The following is a 24,939-nucleotide window of genomic DNA, read 5'->3' as shown; positions in this document are numbered from 1 at the left end:
AAATAAAATATAGGTTCCAGAGTAGGCTCAAAATTCAGGGTCAAAGTATATCAATGATAAGATTCACTAATGACATTGCTATTTTCAGTGACTGCAGGGAAGAATTGCCAAACCTGTTGAATGGAATGAATAGCACACTGAACACAGAAAATGGATTGAGAGAAAATCAAAGAAAGATAAAGCTAATGACGAGTCACAGAAATGATATTAGTGATAAACTTAACAGAAAAAATGGCAATTAATAAGTAGACAAAGTGAGGGAATTTTTCTACTGTAGAAGCAAAATAGCAAGGCAGATGAAGCAAGGAGGACATAAAAAGCAGACTCGCACAGGAAAAGATGACATTCCTGTCCAAAAGTGATCTATTATTATCAAACATTGGCCTTGATTTGAGAAAGACATTTAGATTACAAATTTGAAATGTAGCATTGTATGGAACTGAATTGAAGGGGGGGGGGGGGGGGGTGCAGTACACAAGAAAATCGGAATTATTGAGGTGCAGTTCTATAAAAGAATCGTTGAAAATTTTATGAACGAATGAGAAGAAAAGAAATTTTTGGAAAACACTGGCAGAGATGGGACAGAGGGATAGGACATGCATTAAGATATTAGGGAGTAACACCAACGGCAGTCGGAGATACAACTGTAGGGGAAGACAGAGGTTTGAATATGTCCAACCCATAATTGTGGACACTGGGTGCAAGTGCTGCTCTGAGATGATGAGGCTGCTACAGGAAAGTAACTTGGCAAATTGTGCTGGGTGCATCAAAGCAGTCTCAACATTTATGATAAAAAGAAAAAAAAAACTCAAGTGTAATTCTGGAAGGCCATACTAACTGCATTGCATTCGAATTCTGGAAGACCGTACTGACTTCATTACACATAACTATTTTTCTGTCACAATTTTCTGTAGATGCAGAAATAATATCACACAAAATCTGGATTAAAAAAGATTAGATACTGCTGTTGCACTATCTCCTTGAAAATGTGACAGTAGAGTAGAATCCTTCCTTTTTCATACTTTCTGAAGTGACCCTTGCATTGTTTAAGATACGATAAGATATTTATCCTTGCAAAAAATTATTTTGATACACTTTAAATGTATCTGTTGCAACATCATTAGAAGGAAGTACAGTAACACTGAACTGACCTTTTATGAATTTTGTCTCATAATGTAGTAGGACACGAGGGAGATGTTCGGGTCGGTTACACCAAACAATACTCCCATTTTGCGATAGTTCATTTGTTCACCTCTTTACACAAGCAAGGCTTACAAAGAACTAACGTGGCCGTTTCGCCCAAAGATAATCTTAGTTTAGTTCGAAGATGATCCTCAGATCGATGCTGGTGTCGACCTCAACGGCACCACAGACATAAACAAACAGGTGTAGCAGATGCCTTAAATTTATTTTAATTCGTCCATTGACTTTTTAGTGTGTCACACCTTTTAATCTTTCTGTAGTTTTTATAAAGCTGTAATTTCTGTTCATTATTGGACATGTCCAATATTCAAATTTAATTCTCTACAAACTATTCTCTTGTGATTGCCTAGCACATTCTTTCCTTGCCACCTATCTTATGTGCTTATTTTATGCTTTTTTTTTAATCACCCCTACTAACAAATGTTTAGAGTGAAAAAATTGGACTTCAAACATCTGCAGTGCCTTTGAAATAGCATTTATACATTCCATATGAGCAATGGAGCTGTGCACATGTATTCCTATTGTTTTTAGTCTCAGTTATGTGTATTTGTAGATTGCATGAATTTTTTACTGTGTTAACCTTTGCATCATTTTTGTGCATGTTTAAAGTATTTTCAAAAATTAGTGCTGCTGCCTCATAGCAATAAGGTGCACAATTTATTTCCTTCATACAGAAAATAGAGGATTTTGTGTAGAATAATTTCAGAGCCAGTAAGAGAAAGATGTCACCAAATAGTTTAATCTTTTAAGAGTATTTTGATGAGGCATGTGGCATCATGGTTTAGGAGTTGCTGGTGTGATATTACATCACTCAGGTAATTTGAAAATGTGCGTTGCCATGTTGAACATGTCATAAGTGATAAAACAAAAAATTCAAAGCACTCAGAGATGCAAAAGAGGCCTGTGTGTGAATTAAGTGATTTGTAAATAAACAAATAGTGACCATTTTTATAATCATTGTAGAGCCTGCAATGATGCAAACAAGATGGGAGGGAGACTTCTGAAATAGTGATGCAGATGGAGGTGCATAATCTTATAAGCCTAACAAAAGTTAGGGCCAGAGCAAGGGGGATAGGGGTGAGTAGGATGAAGGTAAGAATTAGCAGAGGTGAATGGTTGAAGAACAGGATGTTCGCAGGAATGAAGGGAGTCTCATATGCAGTTTCATCTCTACAATTCAAAGAAGCTAACAGCTACACAAATAACCTTGTCTCTAATGGAAGAGAATAGCCGTGACGATCACTGGGTACTATCTTTCTTACATCTGCATTTTGAAATGGGTGTGATCCACATGGTAATGCTTTGAGAGCTAGCATAAAGACAACACAATATTTTATGTATTGAATAGTTTGTGGAATACCCTTTTATTAGTCGTTTGGAAGGATTTTGGAGAGTTCTTCTTCATTTCAGGGCACAATGGATGGTGGTCAAAACCATGGGCACAGTATGGGGTTATAGTGTCCCAATCTGTCATGGTACTGTGTAATGAGGAGGAGGAAAAATGTGACATGGAAGATCTGTTTTAGGCTATGTATTGAGGGTGACTGTGAGGGGAATCAGATTTGGGGAAGGGCTGGGGGTAATGCCTTGTCTGGGATGGCCTTGGCAGGACCTCAGCATAGTGATAAACTTATTACTTGTACCTGCAGATCTTTTATCTGTGTATTGATTTGGGGTGGGGGATTCTAGCTTACAAAGAGGTAGTTACCAATGTGGAGATATTTTGGTGCTTGTTGGGTTCCATATGAACAGAGATTTTTGTGGAACCACATCCCCTCTGACTTGCACGCTACCCTATGTGCTAAAGACATCTCAGGTGCCTCATTATTGTTGATTTCTGTGATCCTGTATTAAACTGGCCACCACATACATCCCATTGACTGCAGCCTTCCTCTCTGTTAGTGATACATATCAATGAACCACATCCCCTCTGACTTGCACGCTACCCTATGTGCTAAAGACATCTCAGGTGCCTCATTATTGTTGATTTCTGTGATCCTGTATTAAACTGACCACCACATACATCCCATTGACTGCAACCTTCCTCTGTATGTTAGTGATAAATATCAATGCCTCCATTGCCTTTACAAAGTTACTGTCCAATTACTGTGCCTCTCTGTTTGCCATTGTTGATGCCACCTGCTTGTAGACTAATATCTCCCATGCCAGTGGCCTTGCTGCCATCAAACAATATCTGTCCAAATCTCAAGTGACATGAAATGTAAGGACCATCATTACATGGTACACCTCTCATTCAGTACATCTGAACTACACAATCTCTGTGCTTCATCTATCTTCCATTGTGTTCTGAAATTGTGACCATCCACCTCAGAATCCTTCATACCATTCTGAAAGCTGTCATTTGTGATAGACCTAATCTGTTCAAATCTTGGTTCATTCTTATGGTATTCCTGCTGTGTCTCCTGACCAACCAATTGATCATGAGTGTTCACCGTCAAAGTGATAAGCTAACAGTCATTCTCACACTGAACTACTCCAGTCCTTTACTGGAGGTGGTTAGGTGACACTCTTTGCCACCTTTCATTTGCTTTCACCTATTTCCATGATAGATCTTCTAAAGTCCACACCGCATAAACTGTTTTCCATTGAAGATATCTGGCAAACATTCTAACTATAATTCAGACATCTTAGTTTAGTTTTCCCTTAGCTTGTCTAAATCAGTTTAGTAGAACATTTTCTTTAAATGGGTCATAACCAAATGGTTTGTACATGCTGCTCAGACTGAGCAAGTAATTTGTGATGAATAATTACATGGTCAACAATGTGTTAATCATAACCAGATTTAAAGTTTGAGTACAGGTTTCTACTGTGCCAGTATAGTGATATGCCCAGCTTTTGAAATGGTGACTTAATAATATAAACAAAGTGCTTTGGATCGGTGGTTTTCCTTATTTGATTTTAAAATGGTTGCAGTTTTAGCTTCACTGTGTGAGGGGTATTTTTAAAATGAGGTCCATTTTAATAAGAAGAAAAATACTGTAAACATCATTTGAATTTTGTCTTTATACCTGCATACATTTATCTACTCTTCCACATAATTCCTATGTTGTTCAGGTGTTTGTCATTCCACTCAAGAATTCTTACTTAATTCCTTTGCCCCTATGGGGCGTGGGGCATCTAGGAGAATTTGCCATCTATTTCTGTCTCTGGCCATTTCCCTCAATTCCACCCAGGTCTTGCCAACTCTCCTTGCTTCCTCTTCCATGTACCTTTAGGCCTGCCTGCCTCTCTTCCTTGTTTCTTGAGGATTCCATTCCAATGCCGTCTTTTTCGATTGATCCATCTGGTTTTCGCAATGTGTGCTCCAGCTATCTCCATTTTCTATCACGTATATGTTCTTCTATTGGTGTCTGGATTGTTTTTCTCCAGAGATATTCATTACTTATTTTTTCTGGCCACCAGATGTTCATTATATGCTGAAGATACCTATTTGTGAAACTCTGCAACTGTGTTGTTATCTTTTTATCAACTTTCCAACTTCACTGGCATATAGGACAGCCTTCACATTTATAGTAAAAATGCAACTGTTAGTTTGCATGTGATGTTTCTGTTTCTCCGTATTGGATACAGTTGCATGAAGGTAGGATAGGCCTTCTTTACATGGCTCTTCACTTCTCCAGCTCCCACCATCTTTTGTCAACACACTATCCAGACATGGCAATGAACTCACAATCTCCATTTGCTGCTCCGCTACAAGCAGCAATACTTCTACAGTCCCAGAATGTATCCTCATTTCCTTTGTTTTACCTGTATTCATCTTGAGCCCAGCAGTCTCTTCTTCTTTTTTTAGTGAGCTTAATTTAGCTTTCATATGCCAGCCTTTGAGCTAATAAAACTATGTCATCGGTAAAATCCAAATCCTCCATACATTCATGGACTCCCCATCTCCTACCCACAGTGACTCTTCTCATAACTGAGTCAAGGACAGGTAAGAAGAGTATAAGCTGTGATATTATACAGTCCTGCCAGACTCTAGTTATTACAGATCTTTGATTATTAGAATCTTCTGTGGTGTACCATACTTCAACACCAGCCACAGCACTTGATGTTTCACATAATCAAAGGCATGTTCAAAATCAATGAATTCCATGTACATGGTTGCCCTAAATTCTGTGCTTCGCTCTAATATGATCCAAAGAGCACTAATAAGATCAACACAACTGCATTGTTCCCAAAACCAGCCCGTTCTTTATGCAGTCAGTTTTCAACGGAATACTTAATTCTATTTAAAATAAGTGGTGAGGGCTTTATGGGTACTGATAGCAGTGTAATACCATGCCAGTTGTTACAAGCCAACAAATTTCCTTTTTTGGGAACTTTACCACCAATCCACTTTTCCATTCCTTTGGGGATTTTTCTTCCAGCCTAATATTGTTCAGCAAGGGCTGAAGCATTTTAACACTACTTTCGATATCGGCTTTTAACAGCTCTGGTGCTATGTTTTATAGGCTGGGGGTCTCTGCATTTTAGGCTTCTGAAAGGACTCCTAGTTTCGCCCATTGTTGGACTTCACAGATTATCTTCATCTGCTTTGAGTTCCTCTGGAAGATCCCTCACCTGTTCCTCTTGGTTATCTTTAAAATTTAACAGCTCCTTGAAATGATCTTCCCATATCTGTAGCTGTGCTTGTTGGTTTGTAATCATCATCCCATCCTTGCTCTTAAATGGCCCTTCACACCTATAGATTTTCATTGGGAGTTGTTTGATGATGATGTAAAACTGCTGGGTGTACACAGCATTGGGAATAGAAATGCAAATGGTGAACTGCTGATAGATGTGTGTACTGAGCATGACCTAGTCAATGGAGGCACACTGTTTCCACATCACAACTGCCATAAGGTAACATGGATTCCACCAGATCATGTTACTGAAAATCAGGGAGATCACAGCCGTAAGCTGCAAGTTTCATCGCTGTGTGCTAAATGTCACAAATAAGAGATGTGCGGATGTTGTAAGTGACCACCACCTAGTTTTGGCTGAGTTCAGATTGATAATAGTGGCAAATAGAACACAGTTGAATCACAGTAGCAAAATAATAGATGTGGTAAGGTTAAAAGACCAACATATAAAAGAAAGATTTGCCCTTTAACAACAAAACAGCTCTCAAGTTCTGTCTGATGAAAACTTCATGCTGGAAGGAATTAAAACAGGTTTGCAAAAATGTGAAGACAGCTATCTAGATGTTGAAGAGAACAAGTTAGGATACAAGACACATCAAAGGGAAGAATGGATGTCTAATGATACGTGGAATGAAATTGGCCACAGGAAAGAACTAAAACAATTGATAAATTTTTGTAAGACAAGAGCGCAGAAGATCGAAGGGTATAAAGAAAAGAAATTTTGAATTCCGATTTCAAAGAAGTCTGCCATCTATGAAGAAACTCAGTCCATGTCAGCAGGTTTCACTTTTTCACCATTGCTGAACCATTGACTTCGAAGGAACTGCTTTAAGTATGGAAACAAGTGAAAATCTCTGGGTGCTAGGTATGGACTGTAAGGTGGATGATCCAGTTGTTCCCATCTGAAAGATGTTATCAGATCTTGTGTTTGTGCAGAAACATGTGGTCATGCATTGAAATGGATCATCCTCATGTCAGAAGGCATTAAGTCGCACCACAGGCCAGAATTTCCTTGGGGTCACACGATATGCATCAGAATTGATTGTTGTCCCTCTTGGCACTAACAAACTCCCTTTCCTGTCTCAAAAGGCAGTTCTATGATCTTTCGTGCTGACATAGTCTGTTTGGCTTTCAGTCTTGTTGGCAATGTCTCCATTTCATTGACTGTTGCTTGGACTCAGCAGTCGTGTGAGGCACCCAAGTCTTCTCTTGTTACAATGTGTTCTCAAAATTCATGTCTTTCCTGGTTTATTACGTCAAATACAATAAAGTGCAACCAAATCTGTTTCTTTTGCGGTCATTAGAAAGCAGTCTTGGAACCCACCAAGAACATAGCTTTCGATAGTTCAGTTTCTCCAAAACAATGATGTAGAAAACTGACCTTGAAACCTGTGGAAATTCAATTGATAACTTTGAAATCATGAATCGTCTTGAATTTTGCTGTCCACATCACAAACCAAATCTACAGAAATTGGTCACTCAGTGTGTGGCTCATCATGCTTATTAACCCACCCATCCTTGAACATTCTCACCCACTTTCAAACTTTACTGTCACTCATAGCATTACTACCATAAACTTCACAAATCTGGCAGTGAATTTCTGCCGCTTCCACCAAGTTTCTTGTAGTCAAGTATCTAATTACTTAAATACTATGAACGTGTACAGTTCAGTCCGCAGACAGAGAATAATGCTGCAATTGACATCTAAATGCATCAAAACATGCTGAGAGCAGACATGAATGCACACTGTGGTAGTGACACATCATTCTCACTCTTGTTCACCGAGGGACCTTATATAAAAAAATACCCCTTGTATATAGTATGACTTCTGCATTACTGTATAGCTACTCATTAATTTCAAAATCTGCAGAATATTTGTTGGTGAGTGTTCGTCCTAACCAACACATATGATGTTAAGATCTATTGACATGCCTTTTTATTCTGATTTATTGCTATTTCTGTTATGATTAGACTAGTTGGATCCACTTCCCTCACGTCTATGAGCTATCCTGGTCATACGTACTTTTCAGTTATTCTCTGCATAACATAAATTACTATTGCATCAGCTACTTTTGCATGACATGTCGTTTGCACCATGAAACAGTTTTTGTAACTGCATTATGTCTTGGGTAACTTTCTTTGTCAACCCTTCTTATTTTGAGAACATTGTTGAATGTCCAGTTGATTCAGCAGACAGAAGACTTCATCACTGTGTTTGAAGTGTGTTTCAGAACAGTGGTATCTTTCTAGTTATATTTCTACTCACAACTAATGTTTTAACTAATTATGATAAATACGTTTGGTCCAAGTAGAGGTAAATGCTTTTATATGTTGCAGAAGACACTATCTTGTCTGCTTGTGTACTGTAATTTTTGTTGGCATTAGCAGATGAGGTTATGACTGTAAGAATTATTTAATTAGTAATCCTGTGATTAGTATTGCTCAAGGAGATATTCTCATCGTGAATAATCTTGAGAATTTCTCAGCAGGCTCTAAAATGATAGCAGATACTTCAGTTACATGAATAAAATGGCATGGGAAGAAAAGAAACACAGTTGAATGTAGCACTGAATATATTAAATAAAAACCAACTTGTGGTGCCAAAAATTGCAGAAACATATTTGGAGAGAAATATGTAAGAAATAATTGTTTTGTAGAAAAAGATATAGGTCAGTTTGACATTTGCCTTAATTATAATTATGGGTTCAAACTCCATCTGTTACACTGTGTGAACTTTTTCTTGTTTGAGTGTTAAGATATTATTATTATTATTATTATTATTATTTGGCATCTGACTCCGTAAAAGTAAATTCTGTCATGAATGAGTGTATTTGGACTTTGAAACTGTAACTTGTAATTTTTTTAATATTTCAGATGTTAAACATGAGTACTTGCATTATATTTTAAAACCTGTGTCAGTTGATGATCTCTATTTGAAGAGAAAGAGTCATTTAGAGAGAAACTGCCCTGTGCAGCATCCACAGTTGCAGAAGGATCTCCTAGACCATATTTTAGTTGACAAAGTACATAAACTTCTATACTGTTATGTTCCAAAGGTATGTTTACTGACTGTAAATACTTAAGAAAGTTTGTGTTGGGCATGAAAATATTGTTTTGACAAACAAATTGATTAATTCATTATTTAATAGAGGATCAGTCTGAATTACTTTTCTTGGTGTTGCTAAGCCAAGTTTGCAGGATACTTCAAAAACCTCTTTAAACTTTCAGTGTATTTTAGTGTTAGATCTAAGTAATTCATATATATGTGGCAGAACTTCACGTGGACATAATCTTGCTCTTTGTGTGTTGGTATTGTAAAGGTACTACCTTCTATGAAAAAATTACCACCAATTACCAGATTCAATAAAATTCAATAATATGTTGTACATACAACTGCCAGGACTTGTGAATCATGGTGAATCATCTAATATGATAATGGCATCAGGCCCCACAACTTATTTAAAGATTTAAAAGCTATACATGATGACAAGATAAATACTAAAAAATAGTTGTGTAGCTTTTATTGTAAAAAGTTCGGTATATTTAATGAATGTAATGCAGTTGTTAAAATGATGGAAATAAATTGTACATAATATTGGGAATATTCAACTTACTAAAATTTTGTTTGTTTGTTTTAACTTTGAAATCTTCAACAAATTCACCAAATTCTGTACCTCATGAGTGAGAGTAACTACCTTTTTTTTTTCAAATACAAATGACTTTCAACTGTAATTTGAGGTCTCAAGAGGCAATAAATTCATAAATGAAAAACCTTCATATGACATTACAAATGCTGCAAAGACAATAAACAATACAATGTAGACAATGGAAACACTGAAAGTACATAAACTGGAAAGTGTCTCAAAGCAGAAAGAACTCAGTGTATCAGCATCAATGGAAAGATATTAAAAGCGAATATATCCTTAAGTACCCATCAAAGAACTGTATTAGTTGTGTGCCATTATTCATTGAACAATAATGACTAGGTAGATGATGGCAATTGTTCTGCAGAAATGCTAACAGATGATGATCTTGTGTACAGAGGTGTATTGGTAGATAATTACTGTAGATCATGGGAAGACTAGGTAATGAATACTTGATGAAAAGAGTGGCAGCTGATGTCCAACACATGATGACTGAGCAAGGTGGTGCAGTGGTTCGCACACTGGTTTGCATTTGGGAGGATGATTGTTTGAATCCCTGTCCAGCCATCTAGATTTAGGTCTTCTGTGATTTCCCTAAGTCTCTCCAATCAACTGCCCAGATGGTTCTTTTGAAAATGACATGACTGATTTCCTTCCCCATCCTTTTGTAGTCTGAGCTTGTGCTCCATCTTTTCATAATTCAAGTTTGTGCTCCATCTCTAATGACCGTGCTGTCAATGGGACCTTAAACTCTAAATCTTCTTTCCATCCAGTGTAAGAAATTGACCTTTTTTTAACACATTTAAGCAGCTTAAAAAGTACTATTGACAGGTACTCCAAGAAATTTCTTTTCCACTTGCCTTTCAGTTGCTATAGATGATATTACTTTCATTTTAAAGCAATATTTATTGTAAGTATGTATATATTTAATCCTGCAGTATTTTTCTTTATAATTCATTAGTTATGCTACAGATTAGTGTATCACATTTGCGTTTGAAATATTAGTATGTTTAAAAAGTTCCATAAAAATCATTTAACAAAATAATATTTCAGTATTAAATATTTTTCTGCTGATTTTATGTACTAATTGTCACATCTTTTCCTTCGTCTACTGTGTTTCATGTAATTTAACGAAATAACTTTCTTTTGCAGGTAGCCTGTACGAACTGGAAAAGGATTTTTATGGTTCTCTCTGGCAAATCAAATACGACAAATATACTTAGCATACCAGCAGATGCAGCACATGATAAGAATTTGCTATTGAGGCTCAACAGCTTCTCAGATTCTGAAGTGGAATATATGCTGAAAACATTTACAAAGTTCATTTTTGTTAGACATCCATTTGAACGATTGCTCTCAGCCTACCGGAATAAACTGGAACAGCATTATCTCAGCTCCCAATATTTTCAAGCACGTTTTGGTCGGTATATTATAAAGCGTTACCGTAAACACCCATCAGAATATGCATTACTTCATGGTGATGATGTCACATTTGAGGAATTTGTTGCATATGTTACAGATCCTCAGAACAAAGCATTCAATGAGCACTGGAAACCTATTTATAGTTTATGTCATCCGTGTAGTATACGCTATGATATTATTGGAAAATATGAAACATTATATCAAGATTCAGATTATATCTTAACGAAAATAGGAATTAAAAACTTAGGATTTCCATATACTTCTAAACCATCGAAGACTACTGTAAATATGCACAAATATTATAAAAATTTGACAACTGAAAGTATTTGGAAGCTCTATAATATCTATGAATTGGATTTTAGGTTATTTGGTTACACATTTCATGATCTTACTGAAAGCTGATGTCAGCTTGTGATATAGTTACTATTTTTTGTACATACAAATATAAACCAAAAGAATGTAATCAACAAAAAGACATAATCTATCTGGTCAACATTTGCACAGTAATGAGTGATCACATTTATTCACATTGCATTTCTTCTCATATGGCCATTAATGAGGGCTTCAGAACATACAGATAATGTTCCCTAGCTTTTGATGAAGTTAAATTTCATATACATTGACAATGAAACTTCCCATTGTATTATGAAACTCTCAGATATCCTATTGAATGTTGAGAATATATTTCTGTGGCAGCTGTTCTAACAGATAACTATTCTTTGAGACTGTGATTACAAGTTTCATTACTTGCTAAATGTTAGTGTTTCAGAATTAAATAGTTTCAGTGTACACTGAATGTAGGTCATTTTTTGGAATTCACTATCAGAAGAGAAAATCACATGTACCCTGTGTATTTTTCATATAACTTTTACTTAACTGCTGTTGCTTTCATTTGTGTATGCAGTGCTGAACTTCGAAAAAGTTCATTACTGTGTTTGAGACTTTGTTACTAGAGTGTCTGGCTATTGGAATCATCCCAGTGGTGTGAATTGCTGTAGATGTAATATATTGTAAGAAATAAAGGTAGAGAGATCCACTTGTTCTTTGAGCATAGCTCATCCAGTGCAATTAAGGTTTTGTGCAAAGTAGTATTCGTTTTTTTTATTTTAAGCTTATTAATTGCAGTTGTCTCTTAACTATGAAAAAAAGCCCTCCTGTTATTTGTGCAGTTATCCATTCCTCTGTTAGTGTCATATATTGTGTAAGCTATGATTCTGGAATCAGCACGCAGTTAGAACTACTAGTGTTTTTTGGGACTCAACAAGTCGAAAATCCTGATACGACGTGGGAATGTATTGCTTCCCACTCCCTGTTCTGATACCAGTGAGGTAAAGCTGGACTGTCAGCTGTATTTTCTTGCATTCTGTAGCTTTGTTGCAGTGCTAGTAGTTGTTGCTTATCTTCATGTGCTCTTCCTACATGAAAATTTAAATATTTTTTTCTGATTCATTCCTGGAAACGGTATCTGCTACTTACCTGGTATAGCAAATTGCTCTGCAAAAACTGTCATAGAGAGAATGCCTACATAATATGACTGTTGGCAGACACACATCATTTGAAGACCTTTGTCCCAGCCAGGATGTGAATCATCCCATTTTGTGGACCTGGGTGCCTAATTTTTCTTAGTTCCCTTATACACTTTCTTAATGTTATGACACTACATCCATCCGAAGACATTTGCATCGACATTGCAGTCGGATCTTTAGAACTTTTGTATGTTAATGTTCAGACTAAATAGTTTACAGTTTGCTCCTCTGAAGTCGTAAGCTTCTACAAATACTAGTTATTGCTATCTCAACATTGTGGAGGTTACTTTGACATCTATTGCATCCAGGCCAAAATATTATTTGCAGTATAATGGTGTGGTGAAGGAATGTCTCTTTGCTTCTGCACAACTTTATCATCTGAAAAGTGTGTTCTGCAATGCTGTCAACAAGTTCTACCCCTCGCTCATCTTTTTTGTAACACTGCTGAGGTATGGGATTGCCATTAGTATTAGGCATCAAAATGTAGTATTGGTGTCTGTTTAATACTGCAGCACCAGTTAACAAATCCAGCTCTGGATGAATTTTGTGAAAACATTGAACATAAATGTTTCTTACTGAATATTTTCCTATTGTTGCTATGACTCTGATAGTAATTTCTAGCTCCTTGCACAATTAATGATTTTTGTCGCAATTGGAGACAACTGTGATTGCTACTAAGGTTTTTTTTTCCCCCCTAGTATATCATCTAAGCTGTAGATGGTGTTCATGCAAATTTCTCAGTTTTCATTAATGGCTCCAGAATGCACAATATATCTATCCATAATTCTGCAGCTGCCTTCAAAATCTGTTATTTCAAAGGTACATCGTGTAGCCTTCATCTGCTCCACTTCTGTCAATCTCTTGCTGCAGTCCATCATTGACATCTAACGTGAAGATGGTCTCTTGGAACTGGCTGCACACCCTCCATGCGAAATTGCCAAATCCCAGAAAACATGTTATTTGTTTTCTTTTTCTTATTGCCAGTGTCAAGTAATCTATTATTTATTTATCTCATTACTTCATAGAACGTTTTTAATTCTGCTAGTTGGGGCTTCCTTTGCTATAATCTGTGCTTTAAATTTCCATTTGAAGCAGTATTTGATGTGTTTTCCCACCACAAAAGTACTTTTGACCTCTTATGTAAAGGGGATGCATTTAATAGGTGCTTGACATTGACAGTTTTTGGTGTCCTTTCTCTCCACATTAGTTATACAACACTGTTTTCAGTTTACAGAGTTTAGCAATATGATGAAGGTTATTGCAGTTGGAGGACTTTTGAATCATGAGTAAATGTTTTCTAGTGATTGCTGTAAAGTCAGTGTAGCTGTGGTTCATCTTCAGTAGTAGCTTTCTCATTTTTTGATTCATTTTTATGATATGAGTGGACATTGTCCTGCTGTCTCACATTATAAATGTGTTTCAACTTGCTCAAATGAATATTCCACTAGCTCAACATCTTTCATCTCAGTTAGTTGATCATAGAGGACAAAAAGTTGACATCTCTTGTATGATAGGTAGCATTGTATTTCCTTGTTATAATTTTGAATTTTACATCTTGCTCTGTTCCTGTGATAGCACTCTCCTTTGTGTACTGATGATAATTATCTTTAGTTTGTCTCATTACATAAATAATGTGCTTGTTTGTTTCTTTTTTCTGCTAGACTCTCATATTGGTGACTGGCTTCTGCTTAGTATAGGTGACTGCCATTCTTGCATATTATGTTGGTATTTGCCTCGTATTTAACTTTTCTTGTAGTCAGACATTTTCTTTTTCAACTTGTGAGTACTATTTAGTATTAGTTTCTTCTTTTTGTTTGCTTCCTAGTTTCAATTCATTAGTCTAGTCTGAACAATTGTCCATATAGTGCTTCTTAAATTCAGCAAGTTTCTTTGTATACATTTCCTTATTGGCAGTATCCTCTGTGAATTTCCTAATCTCATTATAGTTACATTCTAGTCATTAAGAAAGATATGTCAGAGTTGTGTATTTTTTCTTCTATGTGTTACTGACTTTCAGTGAGAAGAACCCAGATTATTGACTAGAATTACAGAGTGCCTTTCAGATGTCAGCTATTCCCAAGGCCATTTTTCTCTTAAGAGCACCTATAGGATGTAGTGCACAATGAGCTTACTCTTCTTGTGGTGTGATGTACTGCTTCTTGAATGTATCAACCATCAGCTATTTGCCACCACTACCTCACCATACAAGCTTGACAGCAAGGACATTACATTTCATGACCTCTCACAAACAAACAGGAAAGAAAGAATGAGTGTAGCCATAACATTCAAAAAAGAAAATGCAGTGTCAGTCAGACTCCAGAATACTCCAGTGTAACACCCATTCCACTACTTGGAAGAAACAAGTTACTGATTACTGCTGCAGCACCATTTCTTGCCAGTTACATAACTGATATTGTGAAGACTTAGTAACAGTGTAACAGTTGTTGCTTGGGTCACTTCTACAGAAATGTAAACACAAACACAGTACTTAGTCTAACTGATACTGAACAACATCATATAGAGCATGGTCTTCCAATAAGCCCTAAGCAGTTTAACATGAATATTTCATAAATGGTGCTTGCTACACTTCATCTACTTTTGGCATAAGTTCAGAAATATCATATGCCATGTGTTGAATATTTGTGTGTCTGATCAAATAATAAGAAGCAGAAGAGATGAAATGTGGTAGATTCAAGAAATTACTGAGGAAGTGCATGGTATGTTTTGAAGGTAATGAATAAAAATAAAAACAAAGCTGAATTATTTCAAAATAACTGTGAAAGATAATACTGAATTCTGATAACTGAATTGTCATAATAGTGGTAATTTGGTTGGGAAAATATTTTTGTTTTATATCGGAGCTGTGGTGTTTACTAGATGCAAGTCATGTTCTATTATTAACATTATGCAATGGTTTGGAAATGAGAGAGAAAAATGAAACTTCATGCCACTAGTAATGTCGTTTGTCATCAAAATACATGCATAAGTACTTTTTTGTGACATCATATAATGTAATAGTCATTTAATAGGCTACTGTTTCTGTAAAATTACTTGATAATGAAGTAATGTTTACAAGCCATGTCTTATTTATTCAGTTTCAATGTAGGTGATTTCTTTTGTATTAGAAATGTGATATTCATTGTGTCTTTCATGCTTCTAGATTGAAAAAATTTTCATTGCATTCTTAAAACTCTTGCCTAGTGATGATACATTTTACAAATTGGAAGCTTGAATAGTAGATATAGTGTCATAGTTAAATCCTGTTGCCAAAATCAAGATTGTAATGAATTAATGTGTAGGTGATGTCTGTTGCTCATTACATATTTTAAAAAATAAATATATATATCATCAAATTGTATTCAGTTTTTAATACATAAATTTTTTCTTGTGTTCTGTGGGATATTCTCCTCTCAGTTATAGTCACAAAATTCTTTGAAACGACGTTCAGGAAGTTACTGTCAGGGCTTCCGCACAGCTGTTTGAAGGACTTCCTTTATATTGTATCATACAGGCTTTTGTTTGTTTGGTTAGAACAGCTCAGTGTCGGTCAAACCGTCAGTGAGAGTGCACCGCTAGTTTCTGCTACTAATAAGGCGAGTACACGATTCACTTGTTACATATGTTTATGACTTTCAAACAGGAGCAAATGCAGTAATGGATAGGAACTGTGATTGTTGTGTGCAGATGCGAGCTGAGTTGGCGACCCTTTGCTCACAGCTCCAGGCTGCTTTGGCTTCCGTCACACAGCTTGAGGCTGCTGCCAAGGGGCGTCACTGTGGGGGATCGAATGCGGGGATGCGAGGGACGTCGAGCACGTCCCACGTGTCCTCCGATCGGTTCACTGCTGTGGCCGCCCCAGGTACTGCATGCACTGAGGTTGACCCCTCACACGTGGTTGAGTGAGAGATCATTCCAAAGTCTGGCAGGTAGTGAAAAACTTTCTGAGGAGCCGATCATAGGGCCTTCCTGGTTCATTTGACGAACAGGTTTTGGGTGTTATCTGTGGCTGATGATGTCTCTGAGCTGGATGCAGTTGTCCACCCTGTTCCAGAGGAAGCTTCTTGGCCCGCAAGGTCTGGGCATTCACAGAGGGTGGGTTTGCTGGTAGTTGGGAGCTCCAACATTAGGCGCATAATGGGGCCCCTTAGGAATATGGCTGCCAAGGAGGAGAAGGAAGCCAGCCAGTGTGCACTCCGTGTGCATTCCGGACAGAGTCAAGAGCAAGAGCAAGAGCAAGAGCCAGAGCAAGAGTGCTTCTGGATACCATGAAGAGTACAGGGTGCAGCCAGCTGCAGGTGGTGGCCCATGTTGGTACCAATGACGTTTGTCACTGTTGATCAGAGCAGATTCTGTCTGCTTTCGGGCGGCTAGCGGAAATGGTAAAGACTGCCAGTCTTGCTTCCGTGATTAAGGCGGAGCTCATCATCTGCAAAATCGTCGATAGAACCGACTGTGGTGCTTTGGTGCAGAGCCAAGTGGAGGGTCTGAATCAGAGGCTCAGGTGGTTCTGTGACCGTGTAGGCTGCAGATTCCTTGACTTGCACCATCGGGTGGTGGGTTTCCGGGTTCCGCTTAATAGGTCAGGAGTCCACTACCCACAGGAGGTGGCTACACGGATAGTGGGGGGCTGTGTGGAAGGGACTGGGCGGTTTTTTAGGTTAGAGGGTCTCATGGAACCACAGAAGGGATGTCCGTCTAAAAGTGGGCAGGTAAAACACAGTAAGGTAGTTGTAGAAACGATTGGTATTATAGTTGTAAATTGTCGTAGCTGTGTTGGGAAAGAACGAGAGCTCCAAGCCATAATAGAAAGCACTGGAGCTCAAATCGTTGTAGGTACAAAGAGCTGGCTAAAGCCAGAAATGAGTTCAGCCAAAAATTTTTCAAACGATCTAACAGGGTTCAGAAAGGATAGATTAAATGCAGTTTGTGGTGGAGTATTTATTGCTGTCAGAGGTAGTTTGCCCTGTAGTGAAATTGAAGTAGATAGTTTGTGTGAAATAGTATGGGTAGAGGTTATACCTGACAATCAGACTAAACTATTAATTGGATTGTTTTACCGACCCCCCTGACTCAGAAGATATAGTTGCTGAAGAGTTCAAAGAAAACTTGAGTCTCATTTCAAATAAGTTCCCCACTCGTACAATTATAGTCGGTGGTGACTTCAATCTACCCTCAATATGCTGGAAAAATTAGACGTTTAAAGCCGACGGCAGGCATAAAATATCATCTGAAATTGTACTGAATGCTTTCTCAGAAAATTATTTTGAACAATTAGTTCATGAGCCCACTCGAAGTGTAAATGGTTGCGAAAGCATACTTGACCTGTTAGCAACAAATAATCCTGGACAAATAGTGAGTGTCGAGACGAATATAGGAATTACCTACCACAAGGCAGTTGCTGCTACGCTGAATACTGTAACACCTGCAACCATCAAAAAGAAATGCAAAGTATATCTATTTAAAAAAGCTGATAAAAATGCTCATAACGCTTTTTGAGAGGTAGTCTTCACTCCTTCCGATATGATCATGTAAGTGTAGAAAAGTTGTGTAATGTTTTCAAAGAGATAGTATCGACAACAATTGAGAGATATATACCACATAAATTAATAAGTGATGGTACTGATCCCCCATGGTACACAAAACGGGTTAGATCGTTGCAGAAGCAATGAAAAAAGCATGCCAAATTTAAAAGAACGCAAAATCCCCAAGATTGGCAAAGTTTTACAGAAGTTCGAAATATGGCACGTACTTCAGTGCGAGATGCTTTTAATAATTTCCACAATGAAATTTTGTCTCGAATCCGGCAGAAAACCCAAAGAGATTCTGGTCATACATAAAGCACACAAGTGGCAAGACGCAATCAATACCATCACTACACAATAACAATGGTGAAGTCACTGATGACAGCGCCACTATAGCAGAGTTATTAAACATGGTTTTCTGAAACTCCTCCACCAAGGAAGACAAAGTAAATATTCCTGAATTCCAGTCAAGAACAACTGCCAAGATGAGAAACATAGAAGTAGATATCCTTGGAGTAATGAAGCAGCTTAAATCACTTAATAAAGGCAAGGCCTCCGGTCCAGATTGTATACCAATCAGGTTCCTCTCAGAGTATGCTGAAAAAATAGCTCCATATTTGGCAATTATATACAGCCACTCGCTCACAGAAATATCCGTACCCAAAGACTGGAAAATTGCTCAAGTCGCACCAATACCCGAAAAGGGAAGTAGGAGTAATGCGCTGAATTACAGGCCTGTATCACTAACGTCGATTTGCAGTAGGGTTTTGGAACATATACTGTATTTGAACATTATGAAGTACCTCGAAGAAAACAATTTGCTGACACATAGTGAGCACGGTTTCAGAAAATATCGTTCTTGTGAAACACAACTAGCTGTTTATACTCGTGAAGTAATAAGTGCTATCGACAGGGGATGTCAAATTGATTACATATTTTTAGATTTCCCAAAGGCTTTCGACACCGCTCCTCACAAGCGTCTTCTAACCAAACTGTGTGCCTACAAAGTATCACTTCAGTTGTGCGACTGAATTCGTGATTTTCTGTCAGAAAGGTGACAGTTCGTAGTAATAGACGGAAAGTCATTGAGTAAAACAGAAGTAATATCCGGCATTCCCCAAGGAAGTGTTATAGGCCCTCTATTGTTCCTGATCTATATTAACAACATAGCAGACAATCTGAGTAGTCGTCTTAGATTGTTTGCAGATAATGCTGTCATTTACCATCTTGTAAAGTCATCAGGTGACCAAAACGACTTGCAAAATGATTTAGATAAGATATCTGTTTGGTGTGAAAACTGGCAATTGACCCTGAATAAGGAAAAGTGAGATGTTATTCTCATAAGTACTAAAAGAAATCAACTAAATTTAGATTACACGATAAGTCACACAAATCTGAAGGCTGTAAATTCAACTAAATACTTAGAGATTACGATTACAAATAACCTAAATTGGAACGACCACATAGATAATATTGTGGGTAGAGCAAACTAAAGACTGCAATTCATTGGCAGAACACTTAGAAGGTGCAACAGGTCTACTAAAGAGACTGCTTACACCACGCTTGTCCGCCCTATTCTGGAGTATTGCTGTGCAGTTAGGGATCCGCATCGGGGAGACTGATGGATGACATCAAAAAAGTACAAAGAAGGGCACCTTGTTTTGTTTTATTGCAAAACAGGAGAGATAGTGTCACAGACATGATATGTGAATTGGAGTGGCAATCATTAAAACGAAGACTGGATCTTCTCATGAAATTTCAATCACCAGTTTTCTCCTGCGATTGCGAAAACATTCTGTTGGCACCCACCTACATAGGGGGAAATAATCATCATGATAAAATAAGCAAAATCAGGGCTCGTACAGAAAAATTTAAGTGCTCGTTTTTCCTGCGTGCCGTTTGAGAGTAGAAAGGTAGAGAGACAGCTTGAAGGTGGTTCATTGAACCCTCTGCCAGGCACTTTATTGTGAATAGCAGAGTAATCACGTAGATGTAGATGTAAATCTATCTCATTAAGTAATAAGATTCAGTTTAGTTGTAAACCATCATAAAAATTTATTATGAATTGGCATTAGGATTTGGAGAAGCAACAAAAGAAGATTTATATTCACACAAAGAAATGTGGATGAAGCTTCAAGTATGTTGATAACATACTTTATTTCATATGAAAGACACTAAAAAAAAGGAGAAAAGTTATTTTACTATGTTCTTTTGTAAAAACCGTATGCAGGGGAGTTTTTCTTCCTATTTGCCCATTGAAGTTTTGCAGCAGTGTGATGTGCTGTGCATGAAGGCAAAGTAAATGAGTCACATTAGGAATATGATTACTGTAATTGAGTCACATTAGGAATATGATTACTGTTTAGACAAATGAAGAATAAATTAACTTTCGAGTATACTATACAGAACTGATCACTGTAAGAAATAGACATTGCTGGCATCTGAAAGAAGTGGTTATTTTGACAACCATAATGTATATTTGGGTATCCAGGTGACATGTAATGTATCACTAACATTAAATTTACAGTTTTTTTTACTTCATTTGTATTTATTTATCTATCAATTTACTAGCTTCTGGGATGTGCCCATATAGTTGCCTCAATAGTGGAATGTCAATTATGACGATAAAAATGTGAGGACAACACAATACCCAATCCCAAGTGGAGAAAATCTCCAACCCAATTGGGAATAGAGTTTGGGTCCCTTCGTTTAGTAATCCACCATGCTGACCACACAACTACCGAGGCGGACTTATCATAGAGTTGTGCTGAACGATGTTCTCTTGATAGAAATTTATTATTCTTTTGTCCAGATCAGCTAAAGTTTTACTAGGTTTAGGTATTCAGACATTTTTCTGTCACTAGTTTACATAATATTTGCCTATTAGAAACGAAATGTTGTAATATAATGATGTTTGAAACAAAATTGAACGTCAGGACTGACTGATCAGGTTTTGAAGCAGGTGTGCATGTGAGATAGAGATATTAAGACAATTTTTGAACTGCATTAATTTCTGTAGCAACAATCTTGTTTAGATTGGAGCAGTGCATATTTGAAGGAGGAAATATCATGTACATTACTTATAGAATGCAGAAATGAATTAATAAAAGCATTAACAGGCCCATTGACCAGGGGACTTAACACTTTGAGCACGTTGCCTGTCCGCCATACAGGTGAGCGTCTACCGCCCACCTGAATGTCATTTAATGTCTCGTGAAAGCCATTTCCTCACTTGGTGTGGAGTTAGTTCATTGTTCTGGTGCTAGAGGGCATCACTTACTGACAATCTCAACCTAGTGGCAACTGAGAGAAGTACAAGGTCCGAGTGTTTCGTAGTTCATTCATGCGTGTTTACGAAGCTAAAAAATGGCGCATATCAAGCTGATGGAATCTGATATCTTGGATATTTTATATTGGGATCTGGGATCAGAAATTGGAGATACTGACAGGGAGGATTCATACTCTCCAGAAGAGAGTACGAATGTCTCTCTTCCAGTTTTCTGTAAAGTGAGTATTTATTCCTACATTTCGTATTGTAAGCATTGCTAACTGCTTCTTTTCCACTTCTGACGTTTGACTGTTGATGTACACATTTATTTCATGTAGACGTTGGTACAGGCCATCAGTCTGCCTATCAGCAAGGGAAGAGAGCAAGATTGGTCGGAAGCAGATGATCAACCCCAACTGCCCATATTCCAGGAAGAAGTTGGTGTTGCCTTGCATTTTCAAGATTTCAGTGATGAGTTTCAGCATTTTAGTTATGTCTTTGATGACTGCACGATTCGACCCATCAAAAGTGAAACGAATCAGTATGCTGGGAACACTATTCAACAATGAGGCGTAAAGGCAGTCTAAAAATAAACTCTGTGTGGCATAAATGGTCTGCGAGAAGGTTACATGAAATTCACTGGTTTTTCAGTATTATTTTGCATATGTGCGTCCTCAAATTGCCAAAAATCCGTGATTATTGGTCAACAGACCAGTTTTTGCAGCCAGGATTTGTGAGCAAACTATTGAGCCATGATTGATTTTATACTATATTGTCCATGTTACATTTGAATGACAATGCTACATATATCAGTAGAGGCTAAGAAAAGCCTGATGCTCTTCATAAAGTGAGGTCTCACCCCCCCCCCCCCCCCCCCTCACCCATCCCCTTAAAAGCAAATGTAAGAGTAGTTTTTATCCAGGCATGACTCTTACAATAGATGAGGCAATGTGTCCTTTTCGTGGCAGGGTTGGCTTTAGTGTGTATATGAAAAACAAACCCAAATAAGTATGGGATAAAACTGTATGCTCTCTGCAATTCAGCAAGTGAATTCATGTTAAACTGTAACCTATGTACAGGCTCTGCAGGGAATGTTGAGAAAAGTATCCAGAATCTTGTACACAGGTTGTGTTCAGAGTACTTGGCAAAGGACACTGTATATATATGGACAGATACTACACCGGCTCCTCTCTCATGGACTTGCTGTGACAAAATAAAACACTTGCAGTGGGAACAGTAATGAAAAACAGGAAAAGTTTACCACATCTATTCAACACTGAAACTAAAAAAAATGAGATGGTGAATAAAAAAAAAAAAGAGGGGGGGGGGGGCGTCCTTGGCAGTAAAATGAAAATCAAAACAAGGCATTTATTGTCCATCAACGAAACATTCCTGTGAAAACTATTCCACTGAGAGCCAAGGGAGGAATAGCGTAAGTCATAAAGCCTGTCGTAATCACTGAATACAATGACAATAAAATGTTTTGACAGATTGGATCAGCTCTTCAGCTACTATCCATATGCCCAAAAGACTGTGAAATGGTGGGGAAAAAAAAAACTATTTTTCCACCAACTTTATCCTCACAAACTGAAAGGACATTTGCACACCATTTTCCAGAAAGTTCCACCTAGTGGAAGTAAGGTGAATACAACTAGATACTGCAAGGGCTATTCAGACGGCAGGAAAAGGAGTCTGGTAAGTGCATCAGAAAGGAAAGTAAATGGTGGTGCAAGATCTGCAATGTTGGCATTTGTGTCCCACAGTATTTCCAGGATTACCACACGAAAATTAATTACATGTGAACAACAGAAAATACTCGTAGTTACAGATATCTACTTTTAGATCTTGTACTATTTTTGTGACTATAGAATGAGTAGTAATTGGGCCACTCAACGGACAGAACACGTAAAACTTTTCTTTTTCATGATTCTTATAGGTTTTTACTTCTAGTTATACCCTTTGTTTGTATTGTAAATTCTAAAATAAAATAATATTTGTCTAATGTGCAGTGTTGAAAGTGTAAACCTGTCCTTTTAAAAACCAGTAAAATATGAATTGCAAACAATTACTAGCATAAAAAAAAAGTTGCATAAAAATTTTGTTGACCTCACACACTTGGTAAGTTACTTCAGTGAACCATTCACGATCAAATCAAATTTTTCTTCTGTAAATACAGTCTGTTAGATAGTATACATATGGATTCCCATTAAGGTGATTCATAATAATGGTAGTAGTTAGTTTTCCTCATGAAATGTTGAGCAGACAAGACAAAGTAAACTGTCATTGGGACTTTGAGATTTGTCTAAGACTTTTAATTCTTTGAATTGAGCTGTGCACTAACAGAAACCAGAAACTTTCTATAAGGGAACTAGCATTAGTTTCATTAAATTCTTATGTCTGTAACAGTTGTCAATGTGCCAAGCTATATTATGAAAGCAAAGAGAGAGACTGGCTGGCCAACATTAACCTTCAGGAGATGAAATATCAGTACTGCTGATACACACATTTAAAGATGATAGCACTTCATAAAGTTTTACATCTAGATCTATACTCCACAAGCCACCTCACGATCATGATGTATCACTATCATTTCCCCCTTCTGTTTGATAATTGTGTGGGGGTAAATTGCCTGTTAATAAACTCTCCACGAACTCTAATTTCTCTTATTTTCTTGTTGTGGCTATTTTGCGTGACATATTTGGGCCACGAACTCTAATTTCTCTTATTTTCTTGTTGTGGCTATTTTGCGTGACATATTTGGGAGGAAGTAATGTACTGCTGGACTCCTCTTACAACTTTCACTCTCAAAATTTCAACTGTAAACCTCTTGGTGGTCCAAAATGTCTTGCTTGTAGCACCTGTCGCTGGAGTTTGTTGAGTATCTCTGTAGTGCTCTTGCACTTACTAAATGATCCCACAATGAAACATGCTCTTCATTCTCTCTTTCTCTTCTGCAAAGTAGCCCAGACTAATGAACAATACTAATCATTCTGAAAGCCATTAAAGAGCTTAACTGTTCTTCTGTGGATGAATTATATTTTCATAATATTCTTCCAAAGAATATCAGTCTGCCATCTACTTTCCTTACAACTAGTTTTATATAGTCATTCCGCTTCAATTTGCATTGGACCGTTACTCGTAGAAATTTTACAATTCCCCTCTGAGATCATGATCTTTCTCTAATTACAGTAAGTAATCCAACACCGACCCTACGGAGGGGTTCTAACGTTTTTTTTTTTTATTTATTTATTTTTTTTTTTTTTTTTTTTTTTTTTTTTTTTTTTTTTTTTTTTTTTTTTTTTTTTTTAATTATTATAAAAAGGCAGTGAGTAGGACTCTTACTCTGAGGATTCTGTACAAACTTAATTATGTATGATGATGATGATGATGATCATAATAATAATAATAGTAATTTCATGTGGCTCACTGGCTGGGTGCATGTCGTCATAGTGCATGCCACTTTGGTGACTTGCATGTCCTTAATCTATCCCAGTTATCCAACTGGTAAAAGAGCCCTACAGTTTAACAAGGAATCCAAAGCACATTTTGTTTCTGTTGACTCCTCACACCATTGAGAGGTAAGGGCCTGGTTAAATCAAGCCTATGGTTTGACCAAGATTCGATATGATGACCACCTCGTTTCCAGGCACACCCTTTACCCCTGGACCACCAGGGGTGATATTTGTACACACAGTTTCGTGAGCGAGCCTGAGA

At 37.3% G+C, this 24,939-nt stretch overlaps 1 protein-coding gene across 2 annotated transcripts in view; it reads left to right on the top strand.

Moving 5' to 3' along the window:
• The window catches only part of LOC124721244 (carbohydrate sulfotransferase 11), a 39,903-nt gene extending 24,162 nt beyond the window's left edge, over positions 1 to 15,741 (top strand). The window contains exons 3-4 of one of the 2 annotated variants that reach the window (XM_047246103.1): positions 8,718 to 8,899; positions 10,640 to 15,741. In XM_047246103.1, coding sequence (XP_047102059.1) covers positions 8,718 to 8,899; positions 10,640 to 11,311 — 854 coding nt within the window. In that variant the 3' untranslated portion in view covers positions 11,312 to 15,741. Of the gene's footprint in view, positions 1 to 8,717; positions 8,900 to 10,639 lie in introns of those variants that run through there. The other variant, XR_007006304.1, reaches the window with a different exon arrangement.
• The last annotated feature ends 9,198 nt before the right edge of the window (positions 15,742 to 24,939 follow it).

Source organism: Schistocerca piceifrons, chromosome X (assembly GCF_021461385.2).
Source record: "Schistocerca piceifrons isolate TAMUIC-IGC-003096 chromosome X, iqSchPice1.1, whole genome shotgun sequence".
NCBI lineage: Eukaryota > Metazoa > Arthropoda > Insecta > Orthoptera > Acrididae > Schistocerca > Schistocerca piceifrons.
This window is presented reverse-complemented; position numbering and strand designations above follow the sequence as displayed.